Raw genomic sequence first — 19,549 nt, 5'->3', positions numbered from 1 at the left:
GCGGCTTGTCGTGTTGACATTGTACCCTACTGTCACTCTTATTTAGGCTTTCGTCCTACAAGCCCTACATTTTTACTGGGGTAGAGGCCCTCATCAAGAATATTGGTCATAATGTAATTCAGGTTATTTTTGAAATGAAATTGTTCTTATATTTTTCTTCCTCTGGGGGCTCATGATGTGGGCTGCAGTTTTGTTGGCTGAATGTAATAAGATAAACAAAAAAAAATATACATGTATTGTATACACCTAAATATTAGGGTTCTTTCATTTGTTAACTTTGTGGACAAGTGGTTTTACATGTAGTTTTGACGGTTCACTGAATCGTCTTTGACCCTCATAATTTGACATTGAAGTGCTGTAGACCAAATACTGTAAGTACGATCTGTTTGTTCGTGAATGGAGGCATAATCGCTGGCGTCATTGGATGCATTTATATTACAGCCATCAACGCCTGTGAGCAGTCCATGTGCCAGAACAATGCCCAGTGTGTGAGCTCCAATGAGGTGGGCAACTGTGTGGATTACACCTGCTCCTGCAGGGGATGTTACGCAGGAACCTTCTGTGAAACACGTAAGTTCATTCTCAGCTTGGGTTTGTTTCACGAGCTGTACATCATGGTTTGTTTTTCTGTGTAAACTGTCGGGCAAAAGCTCACCTGTTCAGTGTGATCACATATTTGAGGAAGCCATCCAATATGTCTGAATGGTAGAAATTTGTTTTGATCTTGCCGTGTGTTTCACATCTGTTTACAGCAATTGATCCTTGCTTGAGCACTCCATGCCAAAATGGTGGCACCTGTAACTTACAGCCTGGTTCTTGTACTGAGTACACCTGTGCCTGCCCTGGCTGCTATGTGGGCAGTCTCTGTGAACAACGTAAGTCCTGTGATATTGTCAGCTAAAACATAGTGTCGTTCTTTGGAAAAAAACAGTAGTGCTGCCCAGTGATTGTTGATTTTACATGAATCTTAGTAGAAATCTACCCTTTCTGTTAAGAACATTTTCTGTTTTGCATGTAGCTGTGTAAAAGAATAGACCAATTTATTTATATAAAATACTTCAGTAGGAATTTTATAATAACATATTTGTAAATAATATGACCAAATGTTTTATGTAATGACTTTAATTTTTCGCAAAAAGAGTAATATCTTGACTTTTCGAAATGTTTTCAGAAAGCTTCCTACCACATTTTTTTTGAGAGTTTTCAAAGACGTGTATTTCTACACTATTTTACCATCAAAAAATGAAAGTAAAACCTGAATTTCTGCATCACCGATGAAATGAAGTTAGCCAACAAGTAATTCTCGAGTTATAATCTATCTGTTATAGTGATTGAGCGGAATTATTGTTACCCATGAATAGAACTTTTAATTGATCTTGTGTCCTCTTTTTCTTTGTCAGTTCTGGACCCCTGCCGTTTCAACCCTTGTGCAAATGGAGGGAACTGTGTAGCCACATCATGTACCTCTTTCACCTGCCAATGCACAGATTGCTACACGGGTGCAAGCTGCCAAACAAGTAAGTGACCGTGCCCGAAATATAATCTATCCCTGACTTACCAGTCATTATTACGGTGGTAACACTTAGGTCAAACCATACCTCAACTTTGAAAACTTGTTGAAGCCTGAAATATGAACTCAAATTCACAGACTGAGTCACTTTGGACTTAGCCAAAAATCGGGGAACGAGTTATGTCCGAAATACATGTACATTGCATTGCAATTTGCTGGTAACATGATTTTGCAGACAAATGTTTCTTCTGCGATGACCATTTTAAGTACTTTCATGCGCTGGCTCCACAGAATTGGCTTCAGGAGCCAGCATCTTAGGGCTCTCAGCCATGAAACGCAGCTTTAACTTTTTGCATGGTTTTCTGAGAACCAGTCACAGGGCTGTGTTAAATATGGCATTTTTGTCTGCAGTTTTCTCAGCTTTGCAAATTCCTGAGTTTAAGAGCTTTACCAACTAGTCCCAGATCTGTGTGTTTGCAAGAAATCAAGTTCTCTTAATATGCTGTATTGCCTTCTAAAACCAATTGCTGTTGATTCTGAATGATCTTTTATCCCTCAAAATGTCAACTTACAGGAAAGAACCAGTGTGAACCCAACCCTTGTTCCAATAACGGGCTTTGTGTTCCTGATGCCAACTCCTGCGAAACGTTTACCTGCCAGTGCAATGGCTGCTACAGTGGTGACCTCTGCCAGAATAGTAAATAGTTACTCATTTTTAATCTGTTAGAGTTTTTATGCAAAAAATTGTGTGTGTTGTTGAGTTCTTACAATATTGATATGTTTGGAGCTCAATCTTGTAACAATCCTTTCCAACTCAGTGTTAGTTTTGAAGACTCTGTACATTTTAAAAACTTACTTTAGGAAAGCTTTTACGAGCCCTTTCTTGAAAAATAAGTTTCCTGAGAAAGTAATCTCTAAAAAATTTATCAAATAAGCCAACTTTTCCTCCAGGAATCCATTTGCCTTTGGCCAAAAGGAACTGTCCCTGTTGCAAAATGTCAAATTGCACCGTGAAAATGCCCGTTGTTTTCAAGATTTGGGCGGGGCCACAAATTGTCACAATTTGTCCTTATACGGGTGCACCTTGAACAAACACATATTTCTCACCGTGGTTTTTAAAAAGGAAACTGGATTATCGTATTTCCTTTTATTTGTCCTCTCTGTGCCAACTTTGTCAACCTTGTGCCAACCAAACAGAACCAGTCCATGTAATACAGTTTGTGTGAACCTTGGGTGGACTATTGAAGCCATGTTCACAGAAGGTTTCGCCACGTCTGAAAAAAACATGTTCAGAGGCGCTCTTTGGTTAGGCTTATCCATAGCAAATCGGGGAGGAGCACTTTGACATAAACTCCAGCTGAACAGTGTTCACAGAAGAAAAAAAGCAATAGCCTGGTCGTTGAGTTATCTTAGTCATAAAACCAGTATCCACACAAGGTGTAGACATTTATCCATCGGCAAATGCTAATGTGTCCATTGTTTGATCACAGATGTTAATCCCTGTCTTAACAACCCTTGCCTTGCTGGAGGAGCATGCACCCCACTGCCCGGTGACTGTACCCGATATTCATGTGACTGCCCGCCTTGCTTCCAAGGGGCCAACTGCCAAAACCGTAAGAATGAATGTTCTTCACTTGGGTTATTTATTTATCTAGGTATGCCCTTGAGTGTTGGAAAAAATTTTGTCCGGTATTCCATTGAAGCAGAATGCACCTGACATGCTACATGTAGTGCCATTCTATAAATTTTTGTGTCCCTGTTACACCTGACCTGTGTAATTTTACACAGAAATGATCACTGAAATTGATTTCAAACTAGTTCTATTTGTTCGGCAGGTAATCTGCATTAATTCACCACTCTTGAAAATTACAGAATGCGTTCTGAACTTACAGAATCATATGTCAGATGTGACAGGGACATGAAAAAAAATTCAACCCCTAATTTATAAAATGACCCTGCAGCTCCATCTGCCCTTGAGTCAACCTGCTGTCATGCTGATGGGGTTAATCTAGGATGCATGTGTTGATCTCTACCTTGTACAATTTTGCCTTTTAGCGGTTGACCTGTGCCAGACATCCAACTTTTGTCTGAATGGAGCGACATGCAGTCAAAAAGCAAACTGCTCAGGCATCAACTGTCAATGCTCACCTTGTCATGCCGGAACTTACTGCGAGCAACGTAAGACCCTTTTTGACTGTTACTGTGGTGTTGTGTAATTCTGGTTTGTCAAAAAAATTGAAAACATGTAATGTAAACGCCCGGCTTTTATTTCACAGTGTTTATTGGGTATTGATTTCCACGCTTTCAACTTGTCACAATAATAGTCAAAGTAAGCAACAGGTTTAATAGTTGGACAGCACAGTAAATGAATAATTTAAAACCTCCCCAGATTGATCCAAGAGAGAAAACTGAGAAAGCAACAGAAGTGCACATTTTACGTATTAAAGTTACCACCTGTTTTGGGTTTTTGTATTTAGGTGTCAACTATTGCGCAAGCAATCCATGCTTGAATGGAGGTGTCTGTCTGAATGGGTGTCCCGGTTATACTTGCCAGTGCAGTGCGTGTTGGACGGGCCCTGATTGCTCTATACGTAAGTATTCTTTGGCATGTTGGCCTTTTTGTAAAGTCTTTCATAGAAGGATAGCAGTTGGGGTCATTTATATCAGTGGTCTTTGCAGACACAAAGGGAGACCTCATTTTTATAAGTGGATCTAAGTTATTTATGGCATCCTTTTAAGACTCTAACAAATTATGCACATCCTTTGTTACTATTTTTAGACATTTTGAGGTGCAACAGAAAGAAGAATTGATTAACTGTTTGGCAGAGACAGAAATGGCATCTTCAACTTTTTTGAGTAGCATTGATCTGGACAAATTTTCAGAATGCTGCTGATGTGATCAGCTCCTTCGTCTTGAGTTAGTCTCAGTGTTATCTCGTATGTGCAGTGACTTCAGTGATCTCTGCACATTGTACAGGGTATCATGATTCTGTGATACTGTTTTCTCTCACTGACTGGTACCTCGTTTTCTTGCTGGCAAGCAAACCAGACAGCATGTAAAACTGTTCAGATGTGAACATTTTTCTGGAGTTGCATTTCAACACCAATAATTTCCTTCATTTTTTTATACCCATCAGTGCTTAATTTGCGCACAGAAAGTTATTTAAACTTTTACGTATCAACAAAGTCAAATAGGTCTCTCTCAAATGATGTCACTTCCAACAGGTTACTGCATGCATAAGCATTTTTGACTGAAATTTTTGTGACATGCACCGGCTGTGCCATTTTTCAGACATTTGGACCAACATGCGTACTTATTGATGTTGTACATGCAGTTATAATTTTCAGACAAACGCGGCATCCAATGAGAGAGATCAGTTCAGTTATCACTAAAGACACTACTCCACAATGTAGGAGATTCAAATTGACATCCCGCTGTGATAATTTTTCAATTTAGCTATTAGAAAGTATGCCCTTTTTGAAGCTGGCCTATTGATTAAATTTTCAGCTGTGGCAGCCTGCTCCAGCCTGCAGTGTCAAAATGGCGGGCTTTGCCAGGAGTACTGTTCCTATGCAACCTGCAGCTGTCCAACATGCTACGTGGGCACCAGCTGCCAGACCAGTGAGTAGTCCTGCCCTGTGCACGTATTTTTCTGTCCCCGGGTTGAAATCCCACCCAGGGTGAGCTGTGGACTAGCAAAGTAATGGTGGCATTTTCATAGGGTTTCCATAATGTGAATGTGATGAGCAGTCAAAAACAAGCTTACAATTTTAATCTTGTGTGTTTATATTGCGTGTTTCAAAACTTGACACGTAACATTGCTGTGTTTGTCGCACAAATGCTTTGTGATGTTGAACCATTTGCTTGGGACTGGAGATGTAGAATCCTCACCAAGGCAATATGTTGGTATCTTTTCTCACATGCTTACAGTGCAATTAAGGCACTGATGCCAGTACTGTCTGGACAATCTTGCTGTGCGCCTCTCTGAATTTGTGAAAATGCCTGTGCCATGCTATTGCCCAATAACACATACTTTGTACTTCAGTCATTTTGAGGTGTTGTGATTGTGGCATCTCTTGCAACATTTGTTTGATCTTGCACCTGCCCATTCTCTCCTCCGGGGATGCCAGTTTTTAGGCACAAACCTGATTCTTATGCTGTTTGTAAAGCAAGGAGATATTTCCAGGCTTTTCTGGCCTCATTTCTCAGGCTCTGGACTAAACCTTGACTGGCATTCCTACTGCTTTCCCATTCCCATTGCTCCAACGATTAACTGCTGGTCATCTCTCCCCACAGGATTAAACGCTTGCGCAGGCAACCCCTGCGTGAACGGAGGCACTTGTGTTCAGTCCACGGACTGCACCTCGTACACCTGTCAGTGCCCCAACTGTGTATCGGGTAACAACTGTGAAACAAGTGAGTCATCCCACTTTGTGTCAGTTTCTCTCACTACTGCTTCAAGTCAATTACTGAACGAATGTGACCAACTAAACCCCCAGAACCAGGCTGAAGGAGACCACTGTGATGTTTAAGAAATCTTTTCCCCCACTGCTAATTTTCATACTTGATCCAGAATTCAAAAATATGTCTGCAGGAAGCTTTAATAGTAACTGGAAGTGATGGTTTAGTTGTAGAATTTGCATTTGTTCTTTTGTTATTGGTTATAAAGCTTTATTTCTCTTCATCACAAAAGTCCCACCTTGCAAACGGAGTTCTGTAGCTCCTAAACTGGAGTCAGTACAAGTCAATATGAAAGAACCTGATACATTTTGAAATTGTCAGAAAATATTGCAACAAAAAGATCTTAGAAGGAAATTAGGTTCCCTTAAACTTGCACAAAACCGTGCTGATTGCCAAGTCTCAAAATATTATGATCTAATAATTGTCTCTGCCATAATTGCTTTTTTATTTCCTTTTAAAGCTGTTTTCTTTTAAACATTAAGCTGTTTTGTCAGTGTATTTAGACGGATGCCGCGTGCCTCACATGGTCTCATAAAAAACACTTATTTGTTGTCTCTTCTTCCAGTTCTCAATCCCTGCTTTGCTCGGCCCTGCCAGAACAGTGCTATATGTATCCCCAATGCTACGGACTGCTCGGCTTATACCTGCCAATGCCAAGGATGCTGGCAAGGCTCTCGTTGCGAGCAAGGTAGGTTCATTCTCACTCTGAAATGTACAGACTAATGCACTGACTGAATGTGAAACGTCCGTTTTTTGTTTCAAACCACTACTGAATCGATCCCTGCCTTTTGATTGATCACTTACTCACGTGCAGTAAGCATTCATTACAAGTGCAAAATTATTACTGTTTTGGGGTTCTGCTTTTCAGAAATCAACTCCTGCGATCCCAACCCCTGTATGAACTCAGGCCAGTGTCTGCGCAGTCAGAGTGTGTGCACTGACTATGTGTGCCAGTGCACTGGCTGTTACGAGGGAGACCGGTGCCAGACAGGTAGGTCTAGTAGGCTTGTAGTACATGAGAACCCACCCTCCCATGATGTGGACTAATTCTAGTTCCAAATTGTCCCTACATTGGTGAATTTCAGCATTATAAGTCAATTTGTTTTGGGCCCATATTCCTGCAGAGGTCAATCCCTGTGCATCTAATCCCTGCCAGAATGGTGGAGTTTGCAACCGACAGGCTGGCAGTTGTTACCTACACACCTGCTCCTGCCCGCCGTGCTTCCAAGGATCCAACTGTCAACTTGGTAACTCTAATAGAAATCCAGATTTTTACTTGCTGAAAGCTTAAGCTTTAAAGTTGCAATTATTGATATTACGTGAGTATACATTTAAACAAGTACCCAAGGGGTTGTGGCCAGTTGTCTGGAACAGTCTTCAGTTGTAATTACAACTTTGAAGTATATTGCTAAAGTTTTAGATAATACTCACTATTCAAAACTTAACCCCATTTGTCGTGTGTTGGACTTGACAGAGGTTAACCCTTGTGCCAATAACCCATGCCAGAATGGGGGACAGTGCCAACGTGTGCCCAACTCCTGCACAGCATACACATGCCAATGTTCGGAATGCTTCACCGGACCGTTATGCCGTCAAGGTAAAGTGGAATTGTCTCCGTTAACCTTCACAGTCCCCACAGTTTTGTTGCAAAAATGTTGTACTGAAAGACAACCCTGCAGATATTTCAGCTGCGGTTGACAAGTTCTAGGGCTTGTGGGGACACCATGTGGTCAGATCTCGTTTAGAAGTGGTGTAGTTCTGATAAGAACCAGTGAGTGTGTACTCGACATGTTGACCAGTGTGCTTTAGTCAGTGTGCTCTAATCAGAACCACACCTCTTCTATTGAGATCTATCAACATGGTGTCACCGCATGCCTTCTCCTTAGTCTAAGCTTCAAATCGTATCAAGTGCTGGACTAAATAAAGCACATTTTCTGCCCTCTGCACCTGAATCTGAAGAGTGTCTCTTTATAGCGTCTGCTCGCTTGTACGTGGGTAATTACAGAAATAAGGGATCCAAAACTGTGACATTTTTGCGTCCCTGTTACATCTGACCTTTGTTATTTGACAAGGAAATATCACCGGAACTGATTTCAAACTATTTGTTTGGTAGGTAAAATTCATCACTATTGGAAATTAGGAAATGTGTCCTGGACACGAAAACATGGACCCTTACTATCTGGAATTACCCATGTAGCATCAGCAATTGTATGCCACAGCATACTGTATATCTACTTCTACAGGTATGATGGTTCTCATCAAAACCTTGTCAGCATGTAGATGATGTCAAAACCTCTTGCAAATATGCCAGTTCGTAATTACTGCATGTACGCTGCCCTGGAAAGTTTACGAATTTCCTTTTCGTAAAATTTATAGAAAAGTGTTGTAAATTTTTTTGGGACACTAGTCAGTATTACTTTTAAATGACTGTTCGGGATTGTAGGTTAATGTTCATTCTGTTCTTGGTTTTTCCTATTTCATCTTTGGTATCTTCCCAATCTTTCCAATTTTTGTAAACGATCATCCGTATCAACAGCAGCCCATTCGCGCACGCACAAGCTATAAGTAAACCAATTTGTTTTATGTACAAACTGACAAATAACTTTTTCAAAAGTTCATTCGCACATGCGAAGTTCGTAATTATGAACTGGCTTTTTATTGTTGCACGTTGTCATGGTAGCTCCCTGGGACATTTTCTTGGGAATGAGGTAAGAATATCTGGTGTCACATAATATTTGTTTTCAACTATAGCAATGCAGGTATGATATTCCGTTTTTTAAAGATTTCCCATTGGCTTTGTGCTTGTTTCCCTCCAGTCGTCAATCCATGTTCAAGTTTCCCATGTCGTAATGGCGGTACTTGTGTGCCATCCATTAACTCATGCCTGGATTACCAGTGCCTCTGTGATGGATGCTACACTGGAACTATGTGTCAAACATGTGAGTACAGTGTCTCAACAGTCCGTTCAAAGAACAAGTACATGTAGACCGAAGTACTGTTAAAAAGATCGAGAACTTTGATTTGTCAACATTAAAAGTTTTTATTGCGCAGAATTTCTCTGCTCCACTACTCTACAGATTTGGAGTGGGACCAAATTGATCATGCAACCTCAACACTCAACTGATTTGTAGTTGAGCCACATTGATCGTGCAACCTCAACACTCAACTGATTTGTAGTTGGGCCACATTGATCGTGCAATCTCAACACTCTACTGATTTGTAGTTGAGCCAAATTGATTATGCAACCTCAACACTCAACTGATTTGTAGTTGGGCCACATTGATCGTGCAATCTCAACACTCAACTGATTTGTAGTTGGGCCACATTGATCGTGCAATCTCAACACTCTACTGATTTGTAGTTGAGCCAAATTGATTATGCAACCTCAACACTCAACTGATTTGTAGTTGGGCCACATTGATCGTGCAATCTCAACACTCTACTGATTTGTAGTTGGGCCACATTGATCGTGCAATCTCAACACTCTACTGATTTGTAGTTGAGCCAAATTGATTATGCAACCTCAACACTCAACTGATTTGTAGTTGGGCCACATTGATCGTGCAATCTCAACACTCTACTGATTTGTAGTTGGGCTATTTAAATCACTGATGTACAGTGCTAAAGATTTGAAGTTTGACTAGTTTATTCAATTTCAGCTCTACTGTCTTGTCAGTGTGGCCAGTTGAATCAGCTTCTGCTGTATAATTTTGCTGTTGGGGAAGTTTTGCAATCAACCCAAGGTTGTGCCAGTGTTCAACATTCACTGACACAGACTCACCACGAGGTCGGAAAATAGACATCTTTCTATTTTTCCTTTCCCCAGATGTGCACGTCTGTGACCAGAATCCTTGCCAGAATGGAGGTTTCTGTCTCCGCGTAGCCGGCTCCTGTACAGATTATGTCTGCACCTGCAGTGGCTGTCACAGTGGCAACAACTGCGAAATCCGTGAGTTTGGAGCAAGACCGATTCAGTAAAAATAGAGGAGTCAGCAGGGTCTTTGATGCCAACACTTCCCCTATGTTTTTTTATGGTTGAATCCAGACAAGTACAGCAAGTGGATTGGGAGTTGAACTCCTTTCTTCCTCCAAAGCATTAAGTCTCCGATGGTTTCTTCCAGCATGGAACTGATTTCTCTAAAAAACTCAGCTTTTTCCAAGAACAACCAATCATTTTCATCAATAAATAGATCAGTAGGAACAACACAGGTAACTTTGACTTGTTGGTAATTGCCTATAGTTGGTACAGTCCACCTCGTAATAGCGGCTTTAACACCAGTAACCATTCAGGAGGATTTTGAAGGATTGAGGAAGACATAAAACCCAGAAAACTATACTTTAGGGGTTAGCCCACCTGTGTACCTGACGTTTGAGCACTTCTGTTGTCAAGAAAGTTTTAGTACTGGGAATGGGCAAGTGGCATTTTTACACAGCAAATGACTCTTGATGACGGTTTCTGGCAAAAAATACTCAGAGAGTTTATACTACTCTTTAATACCTGACGAGGGTTTTTCTATAAAAGGTTTCCCAATGTCTGTTTTGTTTGTCAGAGGTTGACCCTTGCAGTAGCAACCCTTGCCAGTTCAGCGGTGCCTGCATCGCAGACAGCTGTACCGAGTACACCTGCTCATGTCCTACGTGCCGCACGGGCACCCACTGTGAAATAGGTAAGGCATGGTTTTGTGGAATTTATAGACCACTGTAACTTTGCAGAACGGAATGTCTAGACTTATGTTGTAAACATGTGAAGGGCCTGAGGTTTAGATTGTCAGTTTTTATAGGGATCTCAATGGTAATAAGTATTACCGAACTTTTTTGCATGATCTCTGCTTTTCCCTATGGTTCGTTTTTTTATTTCTGTGTTTCACCTATATTTGTATTTGTATGTCTTTGTATTGTGGAAAGTTCAATAAATTAAATCAATATCAACTCCTATCAAAATTTGTTTTAAAGACTGACATGTTTGATTCAAGATTCTGCTAGGATCAAAACACCAGGTGCTTGAATTGAACACCATGAACTGTCTGACAAACTTCAAACATGCAGAGATGGCTCCTGATATTTGCTTCCTTTTTTCCCAGACGCGTTTTGTGTTTTTATTTGCTTGTTGGCCACTTGTGTTGATTTTGGGTTTTTGCTATGGATAAAAAGCATTAATTGAAAACCTAATCAGTCTTGCCTCTGTTTGGAGCGCAGTTTGGTGGATCTGTAAAGAGAGCAAAAATTACTGTCATGAGGAAATCGTCTGTGAACGACCGAGAAGGGCTATTTGTTACTTGCAGGACATTTTGCCATCCAATATTTTTGTAGAGTAAATGTGATGCGGCTTGTATATTGTTACCTCTTTGCGTTGATTTGCAGCTGTGGATCTTTGTCAGACCCAAAACTATTGTCTGAATGGCGCCACGTGTTTCCAACGGAATGCCTGCACAAGCATCAGTTGTATCTGCGACGCCTGCCACTTTGGCCAAGCGTGCGGAGAACGTGAGTAGCCGTGCCTGAATCAACACAGCTGCCGCTAGGAGAAGCATACGTGTCTATGGGAAGTGGCTGCAGTTGTTAGCCACCTGGCTTCCAGCTGCAGCCAAAACTTCCAAACACAGGCTATCAGTAGAGATCTGACATTACGCTGAGTTCATAATCTGTGGTTCAGGAGAAGACCGTTATCAGCTGTTTGTTGAATTTGCGAATAGTGGTGATAAAGAGTTTTAGAAAGCGTGTATATGTTTAACATTTGCAGTGCTACATTTATATTCAAGTGCTTTTTGAGTCTTAAGTGCCAGATATTGAGAGTTTGTTCTATCTATGTATTGAAAGTTGATGGTGGATGTTAAATACTAGTACTTGATGCAAATGAAATTGAAGACTTTGGATTCTCACCTTTTTTGGTAAAAGCATTTGAGTCGGACATTTACAGTTTTTGCATTTAGCTTTACAGAGGCTAGTTGAGTACCTGGACATTTTGTTCAATTTGATTTTGTTCGATTTGGTTCAATTCGATCCGATCTGAATTAACAGGTTATTGATTTTTTACACAAACAGTTGTGGACCTCTGTCAGCAGAACAACCCTTGTCAGAACAACGGCATTTGCCAAAGTAACTGCCCCGACGTGACTTGCACATGCCCTCCATGCTGGTCTGGACAGTTTTGTCAAGAACGTAAGTAGAATAGCCTTCCTGTTGTCACCATCACGACCAACACCTTCCTTTATCACCCAGAATTTATCTGAAAACCTGACATATCTAAGAAGCATGCTTTTGATGTGCTGAATTCCATTTGGTCACTAAAACTTGAAGAATTTTACATTGGCACTTCCCAAACTTAATTGTGACTGGCTCCACCAAAATGGGTGTTATGGGACTTTTTTTTTTTAAATGAGTTACATACACATTTTAATTGGTTACATTATAAGCTTTAATTTCGTTTAGGTTTGAACCTGTGGCATTTTGCAATCTGGAGATGTACTTATTTTTGCGTAATCATATCATACACATTATACAGAATTGCTTTCAGAGATAAAGCCGTTTAAACAAAGGAAGTGGAAAAAGAAATCAGCCAAGAAGAAAGTCTCTTGAATAACCATAGCAACAGTTAGGTTTCTTGTATAAATTATGAAAGTACTGATATGATAAAAACCAATAAATCAAGAAATAAATTCACCGTCTCCACACAGAAAAGCCCTTAGTATGAAATAGCACAGCGTCCCTTGATTCCCTTTTTTGCAGAGTGGGTCCCAATTACAGTCGGAAATTTCAATGAAATCTCACTTGAAATCATTGACACAGTTTGACTGGAATAATACTCTTTCTTCCTGTTTTTTTATTGACAGCTGTGGACCTGTGCGTTAGTAACCCATGCCATAACGGAGGCCGTTGTGTCAATCACTGCTCTTACTATGTCTGTGAATGCACCTCATGTTGGAGCGGAGAAACCTGTCTTGCAGGTCAGTAAAAATCATACCAAATTGTCACTGCCATGATTGTCTAGGCACCCCCTCACCAACAAAGGAGAGAGTGGCTTGCAAACCAGAGTTTCAGTTGGACATCTTGCAACCCACGCAAAATACTGGATATTCCAAGGAGAATTAGTTGCACGTGCTGTACGTGTAGTGCAGTGTGTTGCCCCCAAATACATCCTGTAACTCATGATTTTACATGCTGAGCATAGATTTCTGAATCAAGAAATAACAGTTGTCGGTATTCAGACATCTTGATTATATTTCCATGTTTTGTACTTTAATGTAGCCGTGGATCCATGTCTGAACCTGCCGTGCCTGAATGGGGGTACCTGTCAGAAGTCAGCTGACTGCTCCACTTACAACTGCACCTGCCTGGACTGCTTCTCCGGATCCAACTGCCAGACCTGTGAGTGCTATTGGCTACGCACGAGCACTGCAGAGGGCAACATTTCATCCCGACGCTGGAACTTGCAGTGTCACTGGCAATACGTGCAATACCAGTTTATGGCACCAACTCTGCATGGTTGAGGCCCACACTGCAATTTGCACGTGGGGCATAATGCAGGATGTTGTGATGCAAATAGCTTTTTTTTTTTTTCACCATTTTGACGCAAATCTTCGGCAATACAGGCAGAAGCACTAGCTGAAGCAAAGCGAAATTATGCGTAGGGTCCATGAAAACATCTCCAGAAATCTCCTTGATATTCATCAATATCTTCTCTATGTCAGTAATACTGCAAAGGTTTAAAGCCTGATGTTTCAAAACCATCCAGCCCATTGACTTTTTTTATTTGTATATTTCATCCGATTATTGGAATTTGAAGTGGCAAATTAAGTAGCTGCAAAACCATCCCCTGATTCTGTGTTTTCTTGGACCTGTGTTAGTGCTGTGTGTGACATAGGTTAAAACGGAGACAGAGATATCCACTGTGTTTTAATCAGAAGAGGGTTTTTTAGCTTAGTTTGAAATTGTTAAATTCCTCTCAAATAGAATGTCACTGATGCAAAATCAATCCTTTTGGGTTACTTTCAGATGACAATCCTTGCGTTCCCAGTCCATGCCAGAATGGTGGAGTCTGTAGCCTTGACCAAGGTCTCTGCTCTCAGCCCAGCTGTGTCTGCTCGGGCTGCTACACTGGACCCCGCTGCGAAACCCGTAAGTATCCCCTCCCTGCAAAGTGCCACTTCACCACGGCCAAACAGACATGCTTGGCTGACAGTCGAATGCTGTTGGCAGGGTGCACCCTGTGTCCACATCAGTAAACATCGAACTTACAAACAGTAAGTCATACTTGATGCACGTGAACAGGCACATGTAAGGAGCTTTGTATGTCACAAAGGAGATCATTTCTAGGTTACAAAACTCCTTTGTTTGCTTTGTAAGGAGCCACTGGACATTTTGCATAGTCAGGTTAGGAATTTTGCTCCCCCCAAAGATCAGAGCGGATTCTGAAATGAAAACTCAACAACTCACAAAGACACTGTCAAAATGAAACTATCAACAACATAGATTTCATGTTCTCCTTCCTACCTTTAGAAAGCCACGCAACATGTTTTTTGCCTTTCTTGTCCATAAAAAGCAAAATAAATCAATATTTAGCTCTAGATGAATTTCTTCCCCAGAAATGTGAACTTCAAAGAATTGAACCGATTTCTGATTGGCTGTTTTCCAGGTCGGAGCCCTTGTGCACCCAATCCTTGTGCCAATGGGGGCCAGTGCACCGAAATCTCCTGTGCTGACTTCACCTGCTCCTGTGAAGGCTGTTTCACCGGTCCGTTCTGCACCACCGGTAAGGAAATGCGACTCACTCCAACAAAAGCTCGGCATTCTGTGATCCATCTATTTCAAAAGTTTGCCATCATAAAGTTGTGAGTCGTTGAACCTTTTTTTTTTTTTTTATTTTCAGAAATTGATCCTTGCCGCAACAATCCTTGCGAGAACGGAGGCACTTGCTTCAGAGGCTTACAGCAATGTGACACATTTACCTGCAGCTGCCCATCTTGCTTCACAGGAACATTCTGTGATCAACGTAAATATGCAAAATCCTCATCCCTCATTCGACTGTCTCCTGAAATACTTGCTGTCCATCCTGTTAAAGTCATGACCTGTTTATACGTGTAGGGTAGTTGAGTCCATTTGAAATCCCTGCAAGTCTATCACAGGTCATCCAGTCTCAAGCCGACTCACTTATATGATGAATTGTGACAAAAGCATCCCTTTGTCATCATGGAAAGACTTCTGACTGGACTTGTAAAATAGGACTTGCATTGGAACAACTACTACACTGGAATTTTTACAAATGAACAGGTTCAAAACGGAAACAAAGTGTTCCGAGAGATTTTGCTTTCCTGCGTGTCTCAAATGTATTAGTTTCCAATTGGGTCAAGTATTGCTATTCCATGATGAATATTACATTAAAGAAAGCCTCAACCCACATATGAGAACAACAGTGATCGGAAATTTGGCAAACATACTGCAAATTTTATACATATAAATGCATTTTATAACACATCTCCCAAAAGGTGTACGACCGTTTCTCCCAAATTGAGTGTTTCAGATTGAATTCAGCCATTGAATCATTATTGTAATTCCTATGCCTACAGCTATAAACCCCTGTGATCAGAACCCATGCCAAAACAACGGCAACTGCTACGCATTCCAGGGCGACTGTGTCAATTACATTTGCGAGTGTGTCGGGTGCTTTGGTGGAGCAGACTGCAGCGTGTGTAAGTTGGCATGTCGTTGTCAGTTCAAATTTCCCCTTTGAAATGTAAACCTCGGGGCCCTTTTGGCATGTGCAGTGTTATACAAATAACGTTTATGCACAGTGTTATACAAATAATGTTTGTGCACAATATACAAATAACGTTTATGATGACGATTTTTTATAAATGTAACGGTCAGAATATTTTTCTAGGGGAGAAGTTTCGTTTTATACCACAGCGCAAAATGGAGTGGAGTGGAACATTCAAGCTTGCACAGAATGAAATCAGTCTTTCTGTTTCATGAATGTCAAACATAGATTTTAAGATTGACACAGAGTTTTTCACTTGAAAACTGAAAACTGAAATTTTTGTCTATAAAGAGCAGCAGTTGTGCCTGCCAGGGGCCAATTTCATAGAGCTGCTTAAGCACAAGATTTGCTTAAGCATGAAAAAAACTTGCTTAATAAACGAGGGTTACCAGCTCCAAATATATGACTGTCATGCTAACCAAAAGACAGGTGAATGCCATTCCAAAACAATATACATCACATGGAGTTTTGGTTGGTAACTTGATTTGTCAAGCAAGGTTTTTTCACGCTTAAGCAAGTTTTGTGCTTAAGCAGCTCGATGAAATTGACCCCTGCAGGCATGCATAGCCCAGGGTTTAACAGGGAATATTTAACTGTCTCACCATTAATTGATGACCCGCGATTCAGATGATGGGAATTTTAATCAGGTGTTGTGAAAACATTGTCTTAACCAATTATTATCAACCAATCACCTGTTGATAGAACAAAGAATTCAATTCATGTGATCAACAACCCCCATAATTTAATTCGCAATACCTATTGAACATATATCTTGAACCTCAATCACTCTAGTCCTTGATCCTTGTGCGGCCAACCCTTGCAAGAACAATGCCTTCTGCCAACCCGCTGGTGCCACCTGTAATACCTACCAGTGTTTCTGCTCAGGTTGCTGGACAGGGCCTACCTGTGAGGAATGTAAGTATACCAGCCAAGTACTGGACTTTGAAATGATTTCTGTTTGATTATTCCAACATGTTCAGTGACCAAAGTGTCTCAGGCAAAGTGTATTCGGATGAGTTTGTGACGTAGGTTTGCAGTATGTGAAATTCTTTTTTTTTTTGAGTAAGCAAAGCTCTAAAGAGAACCGTTGGACTCAGTGTCTTGTGCAGGAAACCCGGTCAATTAAGATCCATTTCATGATGTCAAACCATGCAAAAATTGCAAATAATTAATGATGTCATTTTCCGTTTTAATAAGAGATTTACCTTGGTATTCCTTTCTGTTGAGCATTAGGGGCTTATGTTGTTTCTGTTAAAGTTTCCTATTCAAATATGCGTGTCCTCCATACATGTACTCTGTCACTATTCCCTTGCCCTCTTTGTCAGCGCTTTATTTGTTTGTGCATGCGTACTTGGACTTTTCACATGTCCTTAGTAAGTTATTACTATTCCTGATTTGAAACAAATGATTTCCAACCCAAAGCAATATGTGCATGTATTTAACATTGATTTGTTTAAATGTACCTTTTATGAATTTTAAAAATATTCTGTTCAAATTATAGTTTTTAAAAAACATTTAAGATTTTTATTTAATATGCCCCAATTTCTTTCCTTGTCAAAGGCAGTTTTCTGTCGTTGAAAGTTTGCAGTATGTAAAGAAAGAACTTTGTCGAGAATCACAGAAAACAAAAATGAATTGGGTCTGATATAATTTGGCACTTGAAGTTGGTTCTTAGTTTACGTCTGAGCGTTTTGTACTCTGCAGTTTGGATGTGTACTCTGTAGATTAAAATCATTTCAGATTTTGCTACTGTGGAAACATTTGCAGAAATTTATTATATGCACTTAAGAAGATTCTTGAAGCCTTTTCAACTCACCCATAAACCTTTGCGAGAAATTATCAAATATTGCAAGGTTAGAGAAAGACTACTTGATTCGTTTCAGCAAAAGAAATCTGCTCCAGAACTATAGCCCCTAATATTTTTTATCGTTAGAGGCCAGTCTAGATCCTACGCTGCAACTGTATTAAAGTAAATAGAAAATAATGTATTGCAAGAGCATGACAAAAGCTCACCAACCTCTTGCCCCAAATGTCACCTCATACTATCACAAATTGCGGAAGATTGGTTGGAAAAGATCTACTAACTTTGTTGATTATTTCTGACAGACATTGATCCGTGTGCTAGTAATCCTTGTAGTAGGGGCAGCACATGCGTCTCCACCTCTTGCAGTGAATTCAACTGTATATGTGATTCCTGCTCTCAAGGCCGCTTGTGTGAAGGAGGTAGGACCTTTCCTCATTTCAGTCTAATTTATGTTTGAATTCAAGGTGTACAGTTAGTCAATTATTACACCACGTTAGCTGTGGGTTTTAGAATTTTGTTTGGTGTTACCTCAACTTAGGTTTAGTTTTTCGGACAGATCTTTATGAGAATTTCCCAAAACAGACCTATGATGCAGTTTTCTTAGGAAATCACATGAATTAGTGACCAATATTCTATGGATAATTTTTGTCCTAATTCTAAAATGCATAACAGAGCAACTACAATTATTTTACCAAGGATACAATTTGACCTCAAGCTGCATAAAATACAATTAACCACATTCCATTAAACAGATTTATGAAAGTTTTCAAAGGTATCCTTGATCCATATTTATTTTATCTTTTGACTTGTTTTTAACTGTCTCTAGATGTTGACTTGTGCAGTGGTTCATTTAACCCATGCATCAATGGAGGTACTTGCATCCAGTTACCATCCTGTACCTCAACCACTTGCGTCTGTGACTCGTGTTTCGGGGGGGCCTTCTGCGAAATCCGTAAGTGATTTTAAACTTGTCCTTTGTTCTTTTTTTTTGCAGGCACAAAAGTTGCCTTGGTATAAGATACAAAGAAAATGGCATATGGTTTTGCAATTAAAAAATTACTTGATGTACATTGTTAATACTTTCCAGAGTTGATCATATTTTCAATCGATAATTAATAGTAAAGTTCATGGTAAAATATCAGATAAGCCTCCTGGTAACTGATGGTATACTTTTTCCTTTGATTGGGGACCACCAGCTGTTGATAAGTGCGTAAATCACCAATGTCAGAACGGGGGTGTTTGCAACAATGGATGCCCTGACTACACCTGCACTTGTCCAGTTTGTTGGACTGGAGAGTTCTGCGAAATACGTAAGTAGCTCTAGATCCGTTTCCCCTGTATGAAAGTAATGCTAAAAGTAAAATAAGACTAGATAAATGAATTGATGAAATCCAGAACCACTCACATTTTGCTATCAGCTGCATCTCTCGTTGTGTTTGTCATCTTTGACAACTTGTGCAGTTATGTTCATGTCAGTGGTTCCCCGTAAATGTGATTTTTAAAAGAGGCTAACCAGTGATGTGACTGTGTTCTAAAGCCTGGTTCTAATGGTCAACAAGACGGCTCAACCACCCTTTAATCCGGTGCTGTTGGTCAAAGTATAGTTTAGCCACATTCGTGGCTAGAACTTGCCCTCTGTGTGTCCCCCCAAAGGGACAATCAAGGATGATAAAAAGAGGTACCCTTCTTGGTCATGCACAGAGCTGCCTACATATCACTTTCATTTCTCGTAGACCCTACATGTACATCTCACTCTTTTGTTTCACCCTCTGCAGCTGTGGATATCTGCGCTAGCAGTCCTTGCCTGAATGGGGGAACTTGCAACAATCTTTGTGTCGGCTACAACTGTTTTTGTCCACCATGCTACTTGGGATTCAACTGTGAAGTTTGTGAGTTCAGATTTTGAAAACCAATACCTTTCATGGAGAACGGCTTTTGCTTGTGTGCTTAACATGACTTTATGAAATTAACATCTGGGCAATATGGCACGTAACATACAAGCACAGACCCTAGAAGTTG

At 40.4% G+C, this 19,549-nt stretch overlaps 1 protein-coding gene across 1 annotated transcript in view; it reads left to right on the top strand.

The window, feature by feature from the left end:
* The window catches only part of LOC110976099 (uncharacterized), an 83,417-nt gene that overhangs the window by 33,728 nt on the left and 30,140 nt on the right, over nt 1-19,549 (top strand). Inside the window, 29 exon segments of the mRNA XM_022229093.2 lie at nt 442-570; nt 753-875; nt 1,401-1,517; nt 2,085-2,207; nt 3,001-3,123; nt 3,566-3,688; nt 3,988-4,101; nt 5,019-5,132; nt 5,808-5,927; nt 6,538-6,660; nt 6,841-6,963; nt 7,097-7,219; nt 7,447-7,569; nt 8,789-8,911; nt 9,799-9,921; nt 10,523-10,639; nt 11,334-11,456; nt 12,015-12,131; nt 12,803-12,916; nt 13,218-13,337; nt 13,965-14,087; nt 14,605-14,721; nt 14,839-14,961; nt 15,536-15,658; nt 16,519-16,641; nt 17,833-17,949; nt 18,357-18,482; nt 18,727-18,840; nt 19,306-19,419. Of these exon segments, the coding sequence (XP_022084785.2) occupies nt 442-570; nt 753-875; nt 1,401-1,517; nt 2,085-2,207; nt 3,001-3,123; nt 3,566-3,688; nt 3,988-4,101; nt 5,019-5,132; nt 5,808-5,927; nt 6,538-6,660; nt 6,841-6,963; nt 7,097-7,219; nt 7,447-7,569; nt 8,789-8,911; nt 9,799-9,921; nt 10,523-10,639; nt 11,334-11,456; nt 12,015-12,131; nt 12,803-12,916; nt 13,218-13,337; nt 13,965-14,087; nt 14,605-14,721; nt 14,839-14,961; nt 15,536-15,658; nt 16,519-16,641; nt 17,833-17,949; nt 18,357-18,482; nt 18,727-18,840; nt 19,306-19,419 (3,495 nt within the window).

This window comes from Acanthaster planci, linkage group LG07, assembly GCF_054643075.1.
Source record: "Acanthaster planci isolate LZ-2023a linkage group LG07, COTS_SCS, whole genome shotgun sequence".
Classification (NCBI taxonomy): domain Eukaryota; kingdom Metazoa; phylum Echinodermata; class Asteroidea; order Valvatida; family Acanthasteridae; genus Acanthaster; species Acanthaster planci.
Note: the sequence above shows the minus strand (reverse complement) of the source record. Positions and strands in the feature narration are given on the sequence as shown.